Here is a 24,246-nt window from a genome sequence, read left to right on the forward strand (position 1 = left end):
TGCCGTATCATTAGTTTCTGTGCTTTCATCATAAACGCAAACCACTAAGCAGGACAACAAAAATATTTATTCAAAACTGAAGCAGCACATCGGAGGCCTTGCAGATGACATGTGTCTAACATGCTTTTCTTGATTACACATCAGCTTTACATTGTTGCAAGTTCACCATAAAAAAGATGCATTGTCATTTTAATATCACAGCCTCTTTTCACTGACGGCATTTTGTGAATCTGACCACATCTTTGTTGTATATGGCGTCTGACTCGTATCAGCGTATCTTTCCTTTATGTTGTGCTGTTGCCATAAAACCTCTGACTTGGTACAAAAATCAAACTCACACGCTCCACTTACTGGAAAGCTCGCAGCCCTCCGGAGCAGAAATTAGTGTGTGCAAATCAGTGATCGGCAAAGCTTGATAATCTTATCTATTACACTGCTCAGTGGGCAGAAAGCATTTATTTGATTGGTCAGGATTGATTATATTTATAGTAGTATGTGTGTGTATATGTAACAGCAGCAGTATGTTAGGAAGAAAAGAAACAACTAAAGTTCAAACAACCCTGTCTCTCTCCCAACTCATCAAATACCGAAACTTGGTCAGTGACTCTAGTCGTCATATATCTATGTACTAAGACACACTTTCGTGGTGGTCGATGAGATATACTGGACGGCAGCATTTTTTGATGCTCTGAGAAACTATTGTTGTATAAAAAGTGAAAAACTCCACATTGGGCCAGTAGTATAGAGCAATTGGATGGGTTAAACAAACTCCAGACTTCCACCTGGGAGACCGTTGTTCTTGTCCTCTGTCAAACCAAAAGTCAATCAAGTTATTTTGTAGTGTGCTAGTGTCTGTAACGTATGATGTTAGTGTGTTACATTATGTTAATGTACTTATTTGAAGCCAAACAATGATGTTTTTTTTCAAAATCTAACCACATGCTTTTGTTGCCTAAACCTAACAAATCTTGACTCGACTTTTAAGGGGATAATTTAACAGTTGTGGAAAGTAAATAAGCACATATACTCATGTGCTGCTCTTAAATGAATACTTGGCCCTTTACATTTATGTATCAATTACTCACTCCGTGTTATGTTGAATTTTTGAGTAAAACTTTGTTTGACTCGCATGCCTCCATTGAATGAGAAAACAAATTCTTGATGAATTGAATTACAATTGATCCACATTTAACAATGGCACAACAACATGTATTAAAACATCTGTTGACAAACTTTCGCACAACTCGTGTAGTATAATTCAAGTCTCATTTATCCGGTCTGAACACAGGAGCTGCTGGTCTACTGCTGCCTCCATCAGTTAGTTAGTTTGTTATTGTGTGACTTTACTGCTTTAAACGGTTAGTTCAGATTCACCAAAATCACACAAAAACTCTAACTAACTGATCACGGCAGCGGTAGACCAGCAGCTCCAGTGTCCAGCGATGGATTACTGTTTTTGTTGATGGAGTCTGGCTTTTGAAGAGAGCATAGAAGTTTCAGTTTTAGTTTAATTCCCCGTTTCAAAAAGGCTGTCTGTTTGGGAAGTAATGAGCATACAACTGGATAAATGAGACTCTGAGTTGTGTGAGAATTTATGAACAGATGTTTGATAAAGTTTTGCTAATGTTACACATGGACCTCTATGACTTCAATTCGGTGAGAATTTACCCTGTTTTGGTTCTCTTTGTCCACCTTGGGGACATGTGAGAAAAAGTAAGTACAACTTAACACAGGGTGAGTAATTGTCGTACATATGGTCAATTGGGAGTTGAAGTATTATTTTAAGTACACATTTTAAGGTACTTTAAGGTGCTATGTTATTCTTCTATGGCACAGATGAAAGATTCAAGACTCAAAAAATGTTGTTGTCTCACCTAGTGACAGAAAATAACCTTCAGTTGGGGGCTCAAACAACATGAAAAGCATCCACAGCCACGGCACTAACATAAAATCACACAGCTGTTCCATAGATCAATAAAAACAGCAAAGCTCCTTTAAAAAAGCAATGACTATCTTGCCTCGTTTAAAAAGTATACTGCGGTGAGAAATAAAAGAGTTCTTGTAAGTTTTCCTTTTGACCAGGGCTTCTCTGAAACGTTTGGCTGAAGGTAGTCGCTGAAACAAATGGTGAAGGGGATGTAAACGGTCCTCAGTGATGCAGTCTGCTTTTCGTTTTACTGCCCGACTGTACCGTTCTAAGAGCTGAAATGTTGTACTTTTGTGTATTTATTTTGTTGTGTATACAGCTTTTAGATTTGCTCCTATAAAATAAGCAAATAACATTCACAATCATTTGACACAGCAGCACCCCCTGCTGTTTGTGTAACAGTGACAGGAAGACAACACACATCTTGAAAACACAAACATATACTGTGAGGAGAGGAGAGGAGAGGAGAGGAGACTCTGATGTAATACAGTATGACTCAGGGCTATGAAGTCAGAGTGGGTTTATACAGAGATTAAAGGATTGAAGAACAAGGGAGAGAAAGCGTAGGCAGACACAGAGAGAGTCCACTAAGTCCAGTGGCCCGCTGGAGAGACTGCAGAGAGGAACACAGTGCTGTTACTCATCTTAATAAACTGTAATCAACATTAGATGCATTAACACCTCTGGAGGATGAAGTGATCAATACATTCAGCTGTGTTTATTATCTCGGCAAGTGTGAGGAGGAAAGGGGTAGACGTCCATCTGTGTCCTCTGAGGTGGCTGCCTCATGGTGAATGAGGCTGTCCCGTAAGCAGACGGTGTCAGATTACATCTCCACCACAGCTACTCCGTCCATCAATAACACAGAATCCTGTCGAAGTGTCCTTGAGCAAGACACTAAACCCCACCCGTTTACTTCAGTCACTTGGGAAAGCAGCAGCAAGTAAATTAACCTTCAAATCATTTTCAACAAGCAAAATTTCTCCAGGAAAAAAAACAACAAAATAAGAACGGCTGATACATTTGAATATTTTTCATTTTAATTTAATTGTTCAGCATTTCCAAACATAGTTCAGCTAAGTGGAAAAAATGGGAATTCTGATTTTGAAATGAAATAATTATGTATTCACATGTTTGTGTAGGAGGAAAGCAAACACAATTACAAATTGGTGCAATGGTTCTTACAAGTTTTTTTTTTTGTAATTTCTTGCAAAGTTTTTCTTGTTGAATTGCTCATCACCTTCTTCCCATGGCTCTGGGGAAAAATCAAGCCAATTTGCTCAAGTTTCAAAGGATTAAAATAGCTATAATAATTAATCAGTATGTCCATATTAACAGTGGATTGGTCATGATGTGTGGAGCAGGTGGACCCAAACACAAGTGACTGCAGGCAATACAAACTCTAATAGAGCTCTCTTTATTCAAAGTTTCAGGGCAAAAATAAACTGCAGCTCAAAGAACAAAAATCAAAGATTCAACAAAGGCTGAACTGAATGACTTAAATACACACTATTCTGACAAGGGATGAAGTGCAGGTGGAGAAAAGTGCGGAGAAGCTCAGGCGAGGGAAAAAGTGGAAAAGTGTGACAAAGCAGAAAAAGAGGCAGGCAGCTGATTGGCTGGAAAAACTCAGGAGCAGGGAAGGACTAATGAGGCCGATGCAGGACAGGTGTGCAGAGGGGTATGTGAGGGAGAGAACACAGTAAACAGAAACCTCAAAACACAATCCTCTTCATCATAAACCATCTGAGTAAAAACAAAGACCAACTAACTCATATATGCAACTTAAATGAGTCTATTACAGATACTCAGTCCAGTCTTCCCAAAAAGTCTGAAGGCACCGGGAAACATCAGACTGTGACAGGATCACATGACAACATGTAAGTGAAAAAATTTGCTCAAAGTGAGTTTTATATTGTCTTTTAACCCTCTGAAACCTGAGCATATTAGCTTGATTTCTTTCAAAACCGTGGGAGGGACACAGTGAGAACTTTAAGAATGCAAACATTACCTGAAAATTAGTTTAAAACATGAAAGAGGCAAAGAAAGTTTAAAAAAAAAAAAAAAAACAAAACAAGGAAAAGAAGACTTGTAAGAGTTCTCAAAAATTTGTAATTCTGACACATAATTATAAATATGTAATATGCATTATGTAGTTTTTCCTTGCTTTTTTCTTTTTTCCACAGACATTTTTCCTGAGTTTTTTAAAGGTAATTTTCTTAATAATTTTCCTACCAAGTTGCTTATTGCCTTTTTTCAGTGCTTTTGAAAGAAATTGCACCAATTTGCTCAGGGTTCAAATGTTTAAATACTTGCACAAGGCATCTAAAGGAAAAATGATGTTGCTCTAGATTTCAAAGGTTAACTAACCTGATCTCACAGAAATACCTGAAATGACCAGAAACCTCTTACCACTGCAATACGATGGCATGCAATGTGTTAAAATCACATGCCAGCATCAACAAGCAATGCCAATGGAAAGTCCTTTGTCGTGGTTGACACACTAATTCCCTGGTTCAAAAAGGTCATGCTATGCGTAGTCGTTAATGTTACAACCCCACAGATAGAATAAAGAGCAATAAAGTCCATGTAAGCAGGACATTGGGATGGTGGATTGGTTAAAAAAAACGCCCGGATTGCTGTCTGAGGAACGCAGTTTGGGTCACATGGGTCAAAGTTTTGAGTACTCAAGACTAAGACTTATGTCACCTTATGATGTACTTATGTCTAAATGTAAAAAACATAGTTATTTTAACCAAAAACACAATCTTTTTCCAAACCAACCCCCAACACCACTTAATGTTGTGGTATGAGGTCATTATACACAGACATATCACGTTTATTTTAACTCAATGTTTTTGAGGGAACTTTACTGTTGTGGTTCAGTTTTGCTCTTATCAGTATTATACTCTAAAATCTCTAAAACCCCTCTGCACACTACCTCAGGGTACAAAATTAACACCATTTACAAGCCAAATGCTAGTAAAATACACAAGTGGCTGTTTGCTTCACTCATTAGTCAAGAAAAAACAAATCAATGGTAATCTATTGAGTGTCTGGTAGAATTTAAAAATTCATTAGTCATTTGGACAGTGGCGAATGAATAGTGGACTTACATTTATCATGTGACTAAAAACATAGCTACAAATAAATGCTAAAGTTGCTTCGTATCTGCTGGATGTGCAAATAGGCAAATGTTCGCCATAACTTCTTAAAAGGTGCCAGCATGTTGGTATTGTGCCCCTTAAAAAGGTTACTGCTGGATTACATCTGCACAGGACAGACCTCAGTTTCTGATCATCCTGAGTCAGCTGTAACACATTGATATTAAATAATTCAATTAAGAGAATTCGAAAACCACTTAGCAAGTGAGCAGAAAAAGTCTTAATATTTAGTTAAAAGTAACAGCTGATATGTGCAGCTTCTGCCACACCAAAGGGTGATAACTATGACTATGTAAGTATGACTAAAGATACTGAGATAAAGTCAAAGAGACCAAATCATGATGATGTAAAGCATAAAGCCCTAAACATGTGGTACTAATACAGAATAATACAGCAGATACAAAACACATTTGCAAGTCTGAGTACAATGTTGACATAAAACCCAAATATTACAGGATGAAATATAAAGAGTGTATATTGTAGATAATGCTTCTGTCTCCATATGGTCCGACTTCGTTGATTGGGGTCAAAAGATTCTATGTCTCTCACACACACACACACACACACAAACACACACACAAACACACACACACACACACACACACACATACAGAGATGTATGCACACACAAACGTGTCCCTTTCTGGTTCTGGGGATGTTAATTAGACTTGTGCATAAATGAAGGCAGTTGTACTCCACCTCATTCTTGGGGTCAATTAGCTGTGACAGCAAGAGCTACACAATCCTAAGACCCAATTAATGAGAGGATTTACTTATTATCACACCGACTGGATATAATTACATTGAAACATTTAGTGTTATGGTTAAGTGCTGGATGGCAGATGCTTCGGCTACTTTCAGCCCTCAGAAAGGACTGTTGTTAATCATGTAGTTATTTCTGTGGCATTTTGCCATTGTTGTGTGTGTGTGTGTGTGTGTGTGTGTGTCTGAAATACTCTACAGCAGGGATAACTTGCTTTGCTTGGGGGGGCACTTTTGCAAAATTACAGGAGACCTGGAGCTGTTTGCAACAGCCCCATAATTGCCCCACATTGGATTTGAAGAGGGTTTTTTTAGGATTTCAGGAGGTTTTTTAAGGATTTAAGGACATTTCAAAGATTTAAAAATGTTTCTCGGATTTTAGGACAAATTTTTGGATGTATCTAGGATTTTGGGACATTTCAAGATTTTACAAAGTGTTGCATATTTAAGGACATTTCTAGGATACTTGGACATTTCTAGGATCTTAGGACATTAGGGGCTTAGCTAGGACCTCTGTCAGGGGATCCCCAACTGGCACTTTTTTGATAAACTATTTTGATGCTGTTTTATGCACTCTAGCACCTTATGTATACTAAAAGTACAAAAATAATTCCCAGTTTTGCCAGATTTGGCCTGTGGGCTGTAAGTTGAGTATCACTGCTCTACATACTAGACATGAAAACAAATGCTCTTTTGCTCCGGTCTCTTACAGATATCAACTTTCTCTCCTGCAAGAAATCCAGAATTGCTGACACGAATCTTACGACCAGCCAACAATCAGATCAGATAAATCACAAGGTGCAGGATAGAAACACCAACCACTACACTGTCCACAAGGTACAGGGCCCAATAAATCTTGCAAATTCAGGTTCACAGATTAGTGAGTTGAAGAATACCCACGTAATCCAGTGTTGCTTGTATAAATACTGCTCTACCTCACTGTAAACTCCAAATGAAAACTTCAACAACTTTGCAAACTGTTTTATGTATATCTAATATTTTGTTTATAGTACATTTGAATATTTTTTTTAGCATTGATCATGTTAGTATTTTTATCTATTATCTATTATCTTAGGATACTGAAGTGTATTATGGTGTAATTCTTGTACAGTATATGATGTAGATTTTCTGTAGACACGTCTTACTCTCAGAATATGCTAAGCTTTATTTCACATATCTCTATCCCTGTCTCTCTATCTCTCTTTCTCAGCAGGTCGGAGCGGTGGATGGGTCAAACACAAACAAGACTTTCCCCCAGGAGAGAGGTGTTCATGTCCCATAGTCAAACCAAATGAACATTGAGTTATTTAAAGGTATGTCATCACTGTGGTTTGTTTTTTTTCCCCGTAAATCTAACCTGCATAACTTTATACTGAGTGCAAAATATTCTTGGGGTGCTTCTTCGCAAGCCAAGTGTTGTGTGAGGTTACATCACAGAAGACTTGGCTCAAGACCAACAAACTAAGCCCTGAGCGTGGGTGTTTGTTGGTAACCTGTCGCTGTGTTTCCACCAGGAATATTGCCACAAAATGTGATATTTTAATCCAAAACATGATCTTTTCTTACCCATAACCTCGAGTTTCTTGTGCCTAAATCTAACCACACGTTAACCACAGTATTGTTAAAATGTAAAGTTTCAACATATCTGCTATATAATGAAGTACAACTGCAATGTATCCCCCAACATTTATTCTGGCAACTTATTTTCAGAAGGCAAAACTCTGTGAAAAGTCTTGAAAATGTATCTCTATACTTTTGTGTAGATAAAATTTCTCCAGGGACAGATAGATCTGTTTGAAATCTACTTTCAAAAATCAAACATGTGAAAAAGTCTCAGCACTGAAGGGGAACTACCTTTCATCTACACATGAAAGAAAACACAGGAATAGCCAGCAGTGCGCTGAGTACACATGCTCATGTGTTGTTCTGTATCTACTGTCCTCACTGTCTCTGGAAACTCTTCACAATCCGAACACTCGTGATACTGTTTTTGTGCATGCTTGGTCTTGATTTGGCTCACAGGTTTTTTTCCAGTGTGTTCATATTTGTGTTTGTGTTCAGAGAGGAGAGGTGAGCTATAAAGCAGACTGAGACAGAACTCTGCTAATTAATGTGGCTGAAAACAGTCGTTGGCAGCACACTTCTTCTTTTAGCTCCGACACCCTGCTACATACACACACACACACACACACACACACACACACACACACACACACACCGTCACAGTCAGGTTCGATTCACCCAGACGTTGTATGATGTAGCCATGATATGCCATCCCTTTAAAGCTACCATAGTTCAGGTTGCATAGGGATGTTGCTAATAATAGTGATATCTAATCAATGCACACACACACACACACACACACACACACACACTAACCTTGGGTTGACTTTACAAGTCTGCTATGCAATCTCCCTGCAATACTTGACAAAAACCATCACCAGCATCTCTCAGCTGGGTGCAAATCATCCCTATGCAGGTGTGAGTGTGTGTCCTCTAACCAGGAATGTGAATGGAAGCGACAGATACCTGGAAGAGCGGAAGAGTTGGAAGGAAAGGAGGAGACCTCTATTTTTGGAGACGGTATTCTCATGGTGTCCCAGGGGAGAAGGCCGCTGTGGGCTCCCCTTCTCAGATGGCAGCACTGGAGAAACCTGAAAGAGAGGAGCAGCAGAAGATGTCAAGAGTAAGGATTTATATTGTGGGGCCTTGAAACTGCACTACAGTCAGAATAAACCCACAAATTCAAGCAGAAGAAATGTAACGTCTGGTTTTGGCAATGTGCTGAGTTGCAGTCTACACACTTCCTTTTGCCCTGAAAACTGAATGACCTCCACTGATTTACTGAACGCCTGCAGTAGAGCATCATGGGACCAAATATTACAAAAAAAAAAGATCCAGCCCGTTCCTCCAACAGCCAGGCCTTTTCTGTTGCTGTGACAACAACAAGGACAAGAGGAGGCAACCTTGGACGCCGGACAGCTTTGTGTCGATACAACACTGGCTTTTCTCCCGAAGGCTGTCACATTTACAGAGCACCAACAGTGACTCACACCTCGCAGCGATTCCGTCTGTAGTGAACTGATCTGACATATCTGTGGTCAAACTGTTTTAATCCAGACTTTAATCATTAGAAAGAGCGAACTCAAGCTGTAACCATTCAGACCGCCATGGCTGCTAATGGCAGACAGCAAATTTCTCTCTGTGGGTACAATGATGTAATTAATAGAGCTAGTCAAACAGTTTCTAAAATGCCACTGTGGGCTTTAGACTCTGAGTAGTAGGTTTAGTCGAGGTTAACCTCAACAAACGTATATTTATCTGTTTGCTTTTGCAGAGATTTTACCCAACATTTAAGACAAACATGCGTCATGATCAGGGCTGAAGCTAAGACTTTAGTCCCCCCAGCATTCCTCCCATCCATCACAAAAATATGGACACTAATGAGGTCAAAATATTTGGTTTTCTCATATTTTATTCATTCTGCTAAGTGTTAAGTTTCAGTATATTTCTATCCCGACTGAAATTACAAATGTGAGTTAGACTGGAACCTCTCAGTTCTTCCTCCAAGGGGAGATATCAACATAAATGCCACTAGACACAATTAAATCGACCTACAACCAATCAGAGTAACATAAAATAAGATACATCACTGAGCCACAGACAGATATAAACAGTGTGCAGAGATGAGCTGTGACAGTGTAGCATTAATGTTTCTGCCAACATGTTGACATTTTTGCCATTACAATTTAGAAATTAGTACTTCAAATAAAAGTTCCTCATCAGCTGCAGCTAAAGGTGGTAACTTGTAGAACAAAATATTTTCACTGTGAAATTTTTGATAACTAATCAGCAGTTATATGGATATTATATCTAAATGGGTAAAGATAAATGATAGAACATCTAGAACTGTCAGAAAACGCAATCACTTTATTGTAATATGCTGCCTTTAACCCTTTGAAATATGGACTGACATCAGTTTTCTTGTGTTGCGTTCGGATGCCTTTCACAAGCAATTTGATCCTTTGAAAACTGAACAAATTGGTTTGATTTCTTTCTAAAACATGGGGGAAAAGGAAATGACCAACTTGGCAAGAGATGTCCACAAAATGCAATAAATTGATGAAGGGTGACAATTAAATTACCTAAAAACGTTTTTAAAAGTTTTTAATATACAGGGAAAATGTCCAGAAAAAATTATAACAATTTTATATTTAAAATCATTACTATAATAATTGTTAATATACATACATACATACATACATATATATATATATATATGTGTGTATATATGTGTGTGTGTGTGTGTGTGTGTGTGTGTGTGTGTGTGTATATATATATATATATATATATATATATATATATGTATATATGTATATATATATATATATATATATATATATATATATATATATATATATATATATATATATATATATATATACATATAATCTTAACTTCAAAGTACAAAGGCTTCGCAAGTTGTCAGTCATTGTCTGAAACACAGTCCATATAAGATAGATGGATGGCTGTGATTGACTCGCGCCACGCTGGCTCAAATCTTGCTGAACGGGAAGGGGACCAGACATATCTGCCAGAGCAAATAAAACAAGTCTGGTTCCCAGGCCAGTAAATTTCATTCCACAGCATTTAGGTCTAAATGGTGCTAGAAAGCTTACACACTGCCAGGAATAAGATTTGGAATTTTAGATTAAAGGTTTTCTATCATTTGAATATGATAATCTAAAAGTACTACAATCTGCCTTTAAAACACATCCACCATGAGTATTTTTTTTATTGTAAAATGTAAACTAACAAATTGCCAGGGACATGAGAACAGTGAGTCCTCAACTCTGTGGGCAAAATAATTATGATCACAATTACATAAATAAACCCTTTAAAACAAGCAAATTTGCTTGATTTCTCCAAAAAACATGAAAAGAGGGCACGAGCAACATAAAAACAGGAAATGACCAGTAAATAAGTGCTAAATTAAAATGAAAGTAAATATAAATATTTTTTTCTAAATACTTTTTCCCTGTTTTTCTGGGTTTTTTTTTTTTTTTTAAAGAAATCAAACCAATGTGCTCACATTTCAAAGGTTTAAAGACTTTTCAAAAGAGTTCTTGTTATTGTTTTTGGTTATAAAATGTGTACTATGCATAGTAAATTTGTGTACAAGTACTGTCATTTTACACTTAATATAAAATTATCAAGAGTTTCATTTTAAAGAATATGAACCACAATAATCTATTAATGTGTGTTATTACCACTGATTGCTTTCTGATTACCTGTAGCAGAAGGTTAAGGTTTAGGCAGTGTGTTTTTATGCACCTCCACATCACAGGTGAGTCATACACACACACACACACACACACACACACACACACACACACACACACACACACAGAGGCGGTTTGGCACAAGATAAAACCAAAAGCTTTCACCCTGAAAAAGCTGTCAGACAGGCACCCAAGGGTACTGCATCATTCACTCGCCACACTGGCCAGTCCATCATCTGAAGTCTGTTAACGGAGCCGCTGGTAGAGATTTTGTGTTTAGTATGACATCTTGTGGTGGATGTTCACATTTCAGCTACAAGAAAGGTCATTTTTTCCTCAGTAGGCTATTTCCTGATAGCACTCAGGTATCAAAGCACTTTTTGTGGGGGATTTTAAACTCATATGTAAAACATTTAACAAATAATCCAAACACCTTATGGTTGATTAACAGGCAATTAACCCTTTAAGACCCCGACATCAGTTTTCAGATGCCTTTTTTGTGCCATTTCTTTTCTTTTTCTTTAAAAAAAAAAAAAAAAAAAAAAACTTTTTGTATGGCCTATTTTCGGGGCATGTTCTTGTAACTTTTTACTAATTTCCTAGTAATTGTTAGGCCATATCTTGTTAAGTTGCTCATTTCCTTCTTCTTGTGGTTTTTGCAAGAAATCAATCTTAGGCTATTTGCTCAAGTTTCAAAGTGTTAAACAACACTTACACATTTTATTTATTTATTTATTTTTATTTTAATGATTGTAACACTCAAATTGTTGTATGTTACATGTTTTTCATTGCAGAAATTCGGGTAGCATGCAGTAGTTAAAACATTATAAATACTTGAATAATGTCCTTCTTTGCTATTTTGAATTCTAAATAATTAATAATAAATAAAATAATTGTTAGCAAATTGTTGCAAAGTTTTGGATCATTCGTTGATAAGCTGTTTATTTCCTTCCTTCCGTCTTTTCATAGAAGTCAAGTCAATTTGCTCAGGATTCAAAGGGTAAATTAACTCTGTCTTTGCATAGCCTACTTAAATCCCTTAAATAGTTTGTTTTTAAATGGTAAAGGATGTTAAATCTAGCGTTTGCGACTGGTATTGCTTTCTGTTAAGAAAACAGTCTTACAAATGTGCAGCGGCGGACGACTGAGGGGAAAATGTGGGCTTGATCTGTGCTGAATTATGGGAATTGTAGGCTTAGCTTCGTTATTTCTCGAACATCTAAAGGAAAGCAAAATGTTGATAATACAAATATCAAACTGCTCAAAAATACACAAAACACCTGGCTGTGTAATGGTGATTACGATCGCCCTCAAAGTTGTTCGGGTGCATTAAAGCAAAAGGAATTACACAAAATGACTTCGAATCCCAGAGTGCTTTGCGAGCTGCGCATTCCTTCTGGTGATTGTAGTCCACAAATGATGATCGTTTCCGTGTATCCAGCCTACGTTAGTTAGGTGGTGGAATCTGCTCTGCAAAGACAAACACATGTGAAATTATTGATCAGGTAGGGCAAACAGCTTCTCCTGCCGGCTCCCGCCTATTGAACTTGTCGATCGGATCAAAACTGTCAGTTAATTTCCTCTGGTCAGTCCTTATTTTGTCTGTTAATCTAGAAGCTACAACCAGTGTGCAAAATCAGCGCTTACATGGCGATGCATTTCCTTTTGTTCGGCTAGCTTATGTGTAGAAATGCAGGAGCCAAATTCTCAGAAATGTAACTCATTTAAAATAAAGAGTGACTGAAAGGATTCACTAATGTTGGCTAGCTAGCTGTTTCCTTTAATAGACTCACTGTAGCTTCATATTTCTGGCTGCACTCGACACGTCGACATTTAATCGGCGAGACTCGGCGAAGTTACACATTTATCAGCAATAAGGTTAGCTGTATAAATATATAACCTGTAGTCTCTGTTAGCACTGAGCTACGTTAGTTAGCGTTAGCATTAGCCCGGTCGCGGTTATGTTGTTTACATCCGGTAATGCGGGTCTGTTGGCTAATTTGCATGGCTGTGGTTGACTGAGCTCAGGACAGCACACTGCCAACATAAGTAGTTAATGTTTCAGATAAACTGCAAAAAACTATTTTAAAAAATATGAATGTAAGATGTTTGGTTCGTGGATGTTGTAAGTGTCAGCTGGTCCTGTTACAGTCACTAACTGATGTGTCTTGTGTCTCACAGGGTTGATTGAATTTATGGAAACATGTCAAAGAAACGGGGCAGGTAGGATCACTGAAAGTCTGATTAATCTCCTTTGACTCTGATGTGTTACAGTGCATGACAGCATCCTGCATCCTGCAACAGCTCCATCCAGTATTCCTCTTAAATTCATCTGTAGCTCAGTGGCTTTAAAGGGAAAGTTCACTCCCAAGACTAAAATACACATTTTTTTTCTCTTACTTGTTCTATTTATAAGTCAGGGTTGTTTTGGTGTGAGTTGCCAAGTGTTGGAGATATCGGCCATAGGGATGTCTGCCTTCTCTTCAATATAATCAAACTAGAGGGAACTTGGCTTGTGGCGCCCAAAAGTGCTCGGGGTTGACCAGTATTGGTTTTTCAGGGTTCATACTGATTATTAGTAGTTAATGAAACCCATAACAGATATTTGGAACCGATATGCATTTACAATAAAAATGAAAATCTTTCTGTCACTATTTAGAATTTGCAATATAACAAACTCCAACACAAAACCTGCCTTTAGCAAATGTTCAATCAAACCTGACACGTTTTGAAACTTCTTTTAATAAAGTCAAGTGAAATTTTAAATAAAAAAATAAAAATAGGTCTCAGGTTTTACAAAGTAAAAGCTCTAATGCTGACACTTTCTTTGCACTTTTTTAACTGATTAATTTGACCGGCGATCATTAAAATAAAACGCCAATACAGATAATCGGCAAAATGCCAGATATTAGCCACAATAATCAGCCAGGCTGATAATCTGTCGAGCCCTACAAAGCAACTAAAAATATATCTGAAAAACTCAGCAACAATGTCTTTTTTCAGAAATCATGACCTGGTTACTAAAAATAATCCACAGACCTTGTTGTGAGCAGTTTCATAAAGGAACTATTTTCTGTCTACTGAACTACACCCACCAACTGCATCACTGTGCGAAAGGAAGCAAGCATCTACTCATGGACGACAGGCTCGCATGCTTGACAGTGTGAGATGTAAACATTAATTTCTGCCTCTTCAGCTGAGCTGTAATGTTAGCCAGCTCCGTGGAGCTGGGTGACGTAACAGTAGATGTATGCTTACTTCTGCATGATGATTAGGGTTGCAGCGGCATACTGTGGTTTGAAAATTAATGGTAATCATACAGTGTACATTTTTACACGTAATTTCTTTTTTAAAATGGTTTCAAGTTTCAGTTTTAATAAGCGTTTGTTCTGACAAAAAAACCTTCTTTTTCATTCCTTTAAGGGTCATTGTAACTGATATTCATAATAGTAAGAATAATATTTATAATATTTGTGTAATAAAGTAGACAATTACATTTTCTGAGACAGTAGGGGCGGCTGTGGCTCAGAGGTCGAGTGGGTCGTTCGCCAATCAGAAGGTCAGCGGTTTGATCCCCGGCTCCTCCGGGCAACATGTCGAAGTATCCTTGGGAAAGATACTGAATCCCAAATTGCCCACGATGCTGCGTATGAATGTTTATTACGTAGTAGGTGTTGCATTGTACGGTAGCATCGGCCACCACTGTGTGAATATGTGTGTGTGTGTATATGTGACAATGTAGTGTGGAAAAAAAGACTAGAAAAAGCACATTGGAAGCACAGTCCATTTACCATTTATCATACTGCTAAAATTTCAGACTGTTGCAACTCCAGCAGTGGTCGGTTGGCAGGTGTACTTCAGTAGGAGGATACTATTAACTATAAATACTTTAACTATTGGGTAGAATAGTTCCCACATGAAACTGCACACTACAAGGTCTGTGAATTATTTTGAGTAACGGCGTCACAATTTCTGGAATTTCTGGTATTTTCCAAACTTTTTTTTAATTTGTTCATTTTTTCGTCACTTTGAGCACTACAAGCCGAGTGCCGTCTAGTTCCACTGTATTGGAGAGAAAGCAGACATCTCTACAGCCGATATGTCGCAAACAATATTCTGCAACTCACACCAAAACAATCTAGAGTTTAACGTCTTTCATATTCTTTACTTGGTTGTTGAAGCTCTTCATTGAAGCTGTGTTAAATTTAGATTTAATAACACTGAATACGTTTTTGTAATACAAGTTTATTTTGTGATCAGTTCTTTGTAATTCAGTCTGTCATATTTTGCCTTCATACTTAGATAATAGTTGTAGTATGATGCACCTTCGGCTTGTGTTTGTAAGCACAACACCAGCCTTTTATAATGAGTCTGCCCAGCATGTGAGGGCCTGACCTGTGGCATTGTCACATAAAAAAGCACTATAAATAATATCAATGAGTTAAGTTAATTTGAGCTGACTAATGGATGAACAGAGATATTTTTGCTGTCATTTTAAAGTACTGTTGGCTCAGAAAAAGCTTCTCTGTGATTATTTGCTGCCCTCTTCTCTACACCATATTTGTAAGCACTTGGTGAAGTTACCCTATCATGTTCATAATAGCAATGGCAAGTTTAAAGACACTAAAACAAGTTTTAAGCTTATGTTTTTGTATGCTTATGTAATATTTCTGTAGACTAGAGTCCTCACTCTTTGGGACAACAGCACGTTTGATAAAGTTTATTTCAAAGCTTACAGACCTTGTCAGTCATACAAAAACCCCAAAAACAACACTGCTATTGACTGAACATCTCATAAAGTGCATCAAAAATGTTCCTCATACTTCAGATTTGTGACTAATGTATAAAAACGTATGCGGACTTCCTTCCCTCCGTGTTTGCAGGAAGCGTAGCAGTGGAGAGCTGAGTGAGAGCTCGGCGTCGACCCTGAGCCCAGACCCTGACAACCTGCTGGGTCGAAGGATTCAGCACACCTGGAGGGAGAAGGGTAACGTGACAAAGTGGAAAGGCACCGTTCTGGAGCGCCTCACTGTGAACAGCTCCCTCTACATGGTCAAATATGACGGCTTTGACTGCGTGTACGGCATTGAGCTCTTCAAAGACAGCCGGGTGTCCAACCTGCAGGTGTTGTCAGAGAAAGTCGGTGAGTGTGACGACATCTTTCTCCAATCATGGACATATTTTTGCTTTGTGTGTGTAAGCAGCGAGAAGCAGTATTTCTTTAAATTCATTTTTTATCTATAATTGTTTTTTATTATGGTAACCACTCTGGTCACATTTATGCTGTGTAGTAACTCACACTTTGCCTTTTCTAAGGATTTTGTTTCAAGTTTAACTTTTTGTTTTTCTTATACTCTCTACTCTGTGGTGACTATCGTTGCCAATGTTGTGCAAATATCATTCATGTTTCTGACCAAATACCTCGATGTTGATACTGTGACGATATTGAAGGGCTGACTGTTGGTGCTTTGACATAATATTTACACAATGAGATTTTTGACAAAAAAATCATCAGTAGTGTAGATATAATAACTAAGTGGGTAAAGGCAAATAATAACACAGCGAAAACATTCTGGTAAGTTCAAAAAATGACATAACTTTACTGTAACGCAGCCCTTACGATACTACAATATCCAAAATCGAAGAGAATATCTAGTTTCATATCACAATATTGATATAATGTTAATATACTGCCCAGCTCTGTTATAAATACAACACGGTGTTGCCCGACAGAATCATGAAACGTAACACTTATTTAGTGCTTGATAGCCAATCAATAATGCAATAATGTGACGTCAACACTTGGATTGATAACACTGACAGTGGGAACACATCAGCCCACGTGATACTGGACTAATTTTGTGAGAAGAATTAGTTACATCATTCATTAATTTTTGTTCTGGTCAATTTGAAACATCTCCCTTTGTCAGCATTGTAAGATGATAATATAATATTCTATGTCTTGTAAGATAAGATTATACTATTTCTAATAATATTTCATCTTGAACAATGTCTCACACCCACTCCATGATGTGCTGATCAAGCTCAGAAGTACATTCAGAGCAGGAGTCATTACTTCGAGATGCACCACGGAGCGCCACAGGAAGTCATTTCTGCCTGTGGTCATCAAACTTTTCAATTCTTCCTCCATGTGGTAGACGCTCTGAATCAATAGGCTGGGCCTTGGACTTATTTTACCCATCAGCAGCTATAACCCCATAATTTATACATTATTCATTTTTTCAGCTGTGCAATACCGACTTAACAGTACAATAATCTGAGCAGTACTGACCTGAAGGTTTGGTGTGTAGGATTTAGTGGCATCTGGTGGTGAGGTTGCACATTGCAGCCAACTGAAACTTCTCCCGTATGCCAAGTGTGAAGGAGAACTATTGCGGCAGATGTGAAAATGCAAATTTGCACTATTTAGAGTAAGTATTTGGTTTGTCCATTCTGGGCTACTGTAGAAACAACATGGCGGACGCCACGCAAGAGTAACTGCTCAGTGCGTAGCCTAGATATAAACGGCTCACGAAAACAAAGATTCTTAGTTTCAGGGGATTATAAACTAATAAAAAACATAGTTATGAGTATTTTATACCATTTATGCCAAAAAATGCCCCTAACCCCTACACAATGGACCTTTAAGTTGTATACATAACTTCGCCTGCGTTACATACGTAATGTAAGTTAACTACGCAAGGTAAGTCAGCCTACATGCATCAGTTGAAATGTTAAAATAGTTTCACAGGGGACACAAACAGCGGTCTCCTGGGTTAAAGTCCTGTGCTTTTTTGACTCATCCATCCATCTGGCCTCCATCACCTGACTCTGCTCCCATCACAGGTACAACAGCCACCAGGGGTTGTCGCCTAATATAAACATTAGTACAGGAGGTGGAATTGGGCCATACTACCTTAAATCCATGCTTCCAATGACACTGATAACAACCATTTAATGGGCTGATATCATTTGCAGCAGATCTCATAATTTTGATACTCATAAATTTTGTTCTAGTCCTGCATCCTAGAATAGCATAATAATATTTTAATGACCCACTATACTGGGATCTATAAAGTTTTACAGTAAACTCAACAAAGTATCTTCTTCCCACAGTGAACAATAAAATCAAGGTGCCTCCCGGGGCGGAGGAGCTGGTGGGCCGGGCAGTGGAGCATCTGTTTGAGAAGGAGGATGGCGAGAAAAACGAGTGGCGAGGCATGGTGCTGTCCCGAGCCCCCATCATGACCCACTGGTACTACATCACCTACGAGAAGGACCCAGTGCTGTATATGTACCAGTTGTGGGACGACTATAAAGACGGAGATCTACGTGTCCTACCCGAATCAGGTAGAGTAAAGAGAGATTTACTGTTTGTGTGCATGAAGCTGTCAGTGTTTCATATTTCAGATGCTCCTGGAAAGGTGGGAGGAAGAGAGCAGGACAAATTTACATAGTTAGAATTACAAAACACTCCAATCTCTATTCCGCCTTCTTTTTCCCCTGAACATTTTGTGCAGTTTCTGCTTGATTCAATAGTAAGAGAGTATTTGCTGTTATGGACACTTTTTAACATGAAGAGACAATGCTATCTGCAAGGAATTTGGCGAAACAAGGGGAGGTGAACAAATTAAGTGGAGCAAGCATGTTAGGTAGGGGATAAAGTTCAGCTTCAAATTGTAGATTATTTACTATCTTAAACTTGCAGGGTTTTATTTGCACGTGTATAAACTTTAACTGCTTAAAGGAATGCTTCACCCACGAAATAATGATTCATGTATCAGTACCCTACGATATGTTTAATTAAATAGTTAATACAAATACTGGTGAAATTCCACGATTCTAGATACTCAATTTGATACCACGGTAAAAAAAAAAAAAAAAAACACTAAATACCATGCACTTAGTAATATACTCTGTTAAACCTCGTAATGTTCTTCCGATTGCTATACACCTTTCCTCTGGGGTCAAAATGACCCCGCCTGGTTTGACTGTTATTTAAAGCATATTGTATAGATTGTCAATCAATTCTGTGTTACACCTTTAGTCTTACTTCAGTCCAACCCATTACCACACATTTTTCCCTTCGTTTTGGAATTAAGGGCCGATAGACCTTGTTTACATAAGTATAACAAACATATTTTGACAGCAAAAGATTTCATTTGGGGCAGAATGACCTCCAAGGACAACACGAAATATTTAAATTGAATTTAATATAAATTTTATTATCCATCTTTGATGGTCTGTCTCAAAAGTACTTGTCTCGGGTGTCAGTGGCTGAGTGGATAAAGCAGGTGCCCCATGAATAAAGGCAGTGTCATTGCCGCAGCAGCCTCAGGTTCGATACCCGCTCGAGGCCCTTTGCTGCATGTCATCCCCTCTCTCTCTCCCCCTTTCATGCTATTAATCTGTCCTATCTGATAAAGGCGAAAATGCCAAAAAATAATGTTAAAAAAAGAAAGTACTATGATTTTAATATATAAATATAAACATAAATATAAATATATAGCATTTGTACATTTAAGATGTGACGGTAGGTTTTTCCCCATGTCCCGCCTCTGCCTTCATGTCTGCCAGCCAGCTGAAATTGTGTTTGATGGTGAAGTGGGGCAAGAAAAAAAAATTATCATGGGTCTTTGAAAAGTCATGGAAAACTTTTGAATTTGTGTCCATGAAAAAGCGTGGGAACCCCGTGTAGTGAGGTTTTACCAAAAATGCATGTGTTTAGGTAGGTAGGTAGTACTGAGCAGACAGCTGGATCAGTGAGACTTGAATTATACTGCACGAGTTGTGTCTCTTTGTAAACAGAGCTTTTGGATATAGTTTTGTTGTTGTTAAACGCAGTCCTTTTTGACTCCAATTTGGTTTTTTGTTGTTCGGTTTTTCACAAATTCAATTTAACATTGGGTGAGTACAAATGGTGATTTGTGTGGGTGAAGTATTCCTTTAAAAAATATAAAAGAAGAAATGTCTTGCTCTTGTTCAGGGTTCCCGTAGATCCTTAAATAGTCGAAAAGGCATTTAATACAATCATCTAAAAAAAATAAGGCCTTAATAGTTTTAAAATGTTGTTAATCAATCTTTCAAAAGTCTCAAAATGCAAAGACATCGGGAGGACACGTCCAATGAAATGACAAATGAACAAGATAAACCAAATGGATACTTGAGGAACATATGGTCTTTGTTTTGCATGTGTTTGACTCTAGAAAGTTTTAACATTTTAAGCAGATTATCTAACTTTTTAACTTGATCAAAAATGTTGTATTTTGAAGTTAATTTTTTTTTTCCAGTTTTGGTTAGTGTAAAATTGGTATTAAATTTAGCTTCCAGTGACATTTAAAGAGTCTTCATAAGTCATAAATCTAACTTGCCGTAAGCTGCAGGAACCCTGTATTTAAACTGATCTTATTATTACTTATCCAGCTGCTGTTTATCTGTCTGTTACCCAGAGAACAAACACCTGCTGCCAGCAGACAGGAAGCCAGGTGAGGAGCCAGAGAGCCTCGTGGGTAAACAGGTGGAGTATGTCACAGATAACGGTCTGAAGAGGACAGGCCTGGTCATCTACCAGGTCCCAGCTAAGCCCACAGTATACTACATCAAATATGATGACGACGTCCACATCCACGTCTACGATCTGGTGAAGACCACCTAGTACTGACTGTTTCATCTTCCGCTGACGGCTCACATCTGATCCGACCAGTCGTTACCTGTGAAAGTGTTTCCAGTTTTCCTCCAGCGGGAGGCAATGTGCCGAAGATCAAAAACCCCGTCTTATTTTTTTATTTTTTATTTTTTCAATTTTTTTGGCCTTTTGGCTTCTTTAATTCTCACACCACAAGACATCTTAGTTTTTGATTCTCAATTTTACGTTGACCTTAATGTATGACTAATGGGTCCCTTATCAATGTAAATAAAGCAGATCTGAGACCAGTTGTATAGCCCAGCAGATGAAATGGAGCTAGACGTTTGTTTTGGTTAAATCCCACTTGTATAGTGCAACTTTCAAACTCCAAATTCATACTTTTTGTAAGCAACACATCAAACTAAAAATAATTAAGCTTTCTTACCTATACCTCTGTGTTTTACTCGTATTTCATTTCACTTTTATATGCCTGTGCTATTTATTTCATCTGGAATTTCTGGCTGTGCTGATGGTTACGTTTTGGCAAAACTTGTCTGCTGTGCTTTATGTGTGTCACTGAGTGGGCCTCAGTCTGTTGAATATAGAAGTCATATTCATTTTACCAGTGTGCTCATTTTACCATCAGAGTGAATTTCAGTTGAAGTGTTTCGGCACTGATGAGACCTGACCGGCTCGAAACATGGATATAAAACACAGATAATTCTAAAAAAAAAAAAAAAAAAAGTCATGTATCATATTTCTGTTCAGTTTCATCCTGTAAACTACAAGTTTTCTACATTATGATAATATATGAAAAATACTGATGTCGATGTCAAGTTGTTTCAGCTGTGTTTGTGCTACACACTATTTATGTAGTTCAAAATTGGCTACCAACATTGTCTAGTATTTTGGACTCATGTCTTAATTATTTGCCAAAAAAATGAATGATGTGATATGGTATATTCAGGCCTCAAAATATTGTTCATTGTGACCCTTAATATGTTTTGTTCTGTAAATATAATCTGAGACATTTTTATGAACGTAAAACAAAGCTGCTTGAAAATTATTTCTTGTTGATGATTTGTAAAATGCTGATTGTGTTGCAGTCGATATTTTGTTCATTTGTGTCAATACGCACCCCCATGGTTGTACATTAATTTAATTGAATAGCAAACACTTTTTTTGTAGATTAGCATATTCTGCAGTCTGATGTCATCCCGCAGTGCTTCTCTTACCTCAAGGAGTAGTTCAGATTTTTTGAAGTGGGGTTGTATGAGGTACTTTTCCATTGTTAATGTATTAACTACAGTAGATTTCAGGTGGCACGCCCCCCAGCTTGCAGGAGCAACTCACATTCTTTTGCCTTAACTTACCATTTCACTGTAATACGAGATCACCAGATGCCATTGATTTACTTGGACCAGCCCACATTACGCAATGCATTGTGGTAGTCGTAGGTTTTCTAACTCTTGAACAAAAACTGTCCTTTTTCTCTGTTTTCTCTGGTCATGTAGCACCAATTTCGTAAGTATTTGCATGCCGCTACTGCAGAGACGGCCTAGTTTTATGTGAGGACTGTCTTAATATCGGTGAAATTCTTCTTCAAAAAGTCATACAATAACGCTAACAAACTGAACAAGGCACCAGCAGACCAGCAGCTTCTGATGTTAAATTACCGTTTTTCTCAATGAAGCCTGGCTTTGAAGAGAACAATAGAACCGCTTCGATTCCCCGTTGGAAATCTTTCAGCAAGGTAAAGCAGTGAAAATATCGTCAACAAAGCATTCACTTCAACGGATACTGATTTTCTTTTTTATGAAACTTTTTTATAGGTGACCAAAATTCGTTTTGTTACTGACGCACATCCACGGCACCAGCCTGCTTCTTCAAACTGGAGGTGTACAAATCGCCATCTACCAGAGGTAAAACACTGACTCTGAATAAGTACGTCATACAACCCCATTTCAAAAAATGGGAACTGTCCCTTTAATGGCATGTTAAACATTTAGGTATAATTCATAATTCAAGGCTCTGACCAAGCGGCCTCCAGTATATGTCCTTATCCATGTACAGACTGTGTCAATTACTGCTACAGCGGCACAATTGACCCATTTAGAATTTGAACATTGTTAGAAACATATGTGGGTGCTGTACACTGACCATGTGACTGAATGTAAAATTCCCCTCTTTATAAAATAACTTCAGCGAAGAGAGGTTTGTCCTCGACCTCTCTGAAGCTGCTGAATACTGAAGAACAATGAATGGATACTCTATGTACCTACTCTATGTACATTTTGTGAAAGGCGTTGAATTCAGAGCTATTTTATCCAAAGCTCCCTTTTTCATCTTGTAAAAGGCAATAGTCAGATAACTAACTAAGACACATATTTAAATAAACTATGCAGTTTGGCCTCCAACTTTCAAAAGCGCTCTTATGTTGTTAACAATTTATACATTACAAAACAAAAAATATTATAGCACTGAATGAGACAGATTAACAGTGTACATTTACTTTTACTTGAGTGTTTACATCTCATGCCACTTTCTACTTCTGCTGTCATTTTTATTCCACTATATTTATGTGGAAACTTTCATTACTAAGTATTTAACAAATTAAGGTTTTTAGCCAACAGTCCATGTGAAAATACAAAATACAAATTCTGCTGAAATGAGTCGACTGATTAGAATGAATTGGCAGCTTTTTTGATATATTTTGATTTCATAGTTCCAGCTTCTCAAAAATGATGACTTACATAATAATGAATTTAGTGCTTTTGTTAACAGAGTATTTTTTTCAGTGTGGTATTAGTTATTTTACTAAAGTACAGTCATAATCCTTATCAATTACTTTATTATTCTTGGTTGTGCCCCTGATTTGTTTATGTAGTTTTATTTATTTATACAGTTTAAAATAACAGGGACAGTGCACATCAATAGACATTTGTGTAAATATGCCAGTTTTCTCCATCTTGGTGAATTTTCAGCTGTAGTCCTTGGTATGGGTGGATTATGAGACGGGCCCCTGGACTCAGATATGCTTAAGGCCCCATCATCTCTCCTTCTGAGGGGTAAGACACAGGCTTGGTGGTTTTGAGTTTTTTTTGTTCTTGCATCTTTTTGTGGTTTGCGGGTCTTTGTAGTCATTTTGAGGTAATTTTTTGTCTTTAGGGGTTATTTTATTTATCTTTGTGGTTATTTTTTCTTGTTGTGGTTCCTTTGCATCTTTTCATGGTCCTTTTGAGTGTCTTGTTGGTCGATACATTAATTTTAGTGACTTTTAGCAGGTGAAGGCAGGGAGAGGGGCCCTTACACTTTGGGCCCCTGGACCTGTGCCTGGTAGGCCCGTTCACAATGAATGTCACTGGGCAGATGTAATGACAACTATACACATAAAGCTATACACATCAAATACACATGTAATTAATTAACAGGATAGCAATAGTGTTCATATGACTGAGCACATTTCACAAAATAACATGAAGTACT

At 37.7% G+C, this 24,246-nt stretch overlaps 1 protein-coding gene across 2 annotated transcripts; it reads left to right on the forward strand.

Moving 5' to 3' along the window:
* The first annotated feature begins 12,561 nt into the window (after positions 1–12,561).
* On the forward strand, positions 12,562–21,807 carry LOC121951984 (spindlin-Z-like). Of its 2 annotated transcripts, none has more exons than XM_042498485.1 (5): positions 12,562–12,640; positions 13,317–13,358; positions 16,019–16,278; positions 18,252–18,485; positions 20,585–21,807. In XM_042498485.1, exons 2-5 carry the CDS (start codon positions 13,339–13,341, stop codon positions 20,788–20,790), a joined length of 720 nt encoding a protein of 239 aa, XP_042354419.1. In that variant the 5' UTR covers positions 12,562–12,640; positions 13,317–13,338; the 3' UTR covers positions 20,791–21,807. The 2 variants fall into 2 exon arrangements, with proteins under 2 accessions (XP_042354419.1, XP_042354420.1); XM_042498486.1 differs by lacking the exon at positions 12,562–12,640 and adding an exon at positions 12,702–12,720.
* The last annotated feature ends 2,439 nt before the right edge of the window (positions 21,808–24,246 follow it).

This window comes from Plectropomus leopardus, chromosome 12 (assembly GCF_008729295.1).
Source record: "Plectropomus leopardus isolate mb chromosome 12, YSFRI_Pleo_2.0, whole genome shotgun sequence".
Taxonomy (NCBI): domain Eukaryota; kingdom Metazoa; phylum Chordata; class Actinopteri; order Perciformes; family Serranidae; genus Plectropomus; species Plectropomus leopardus.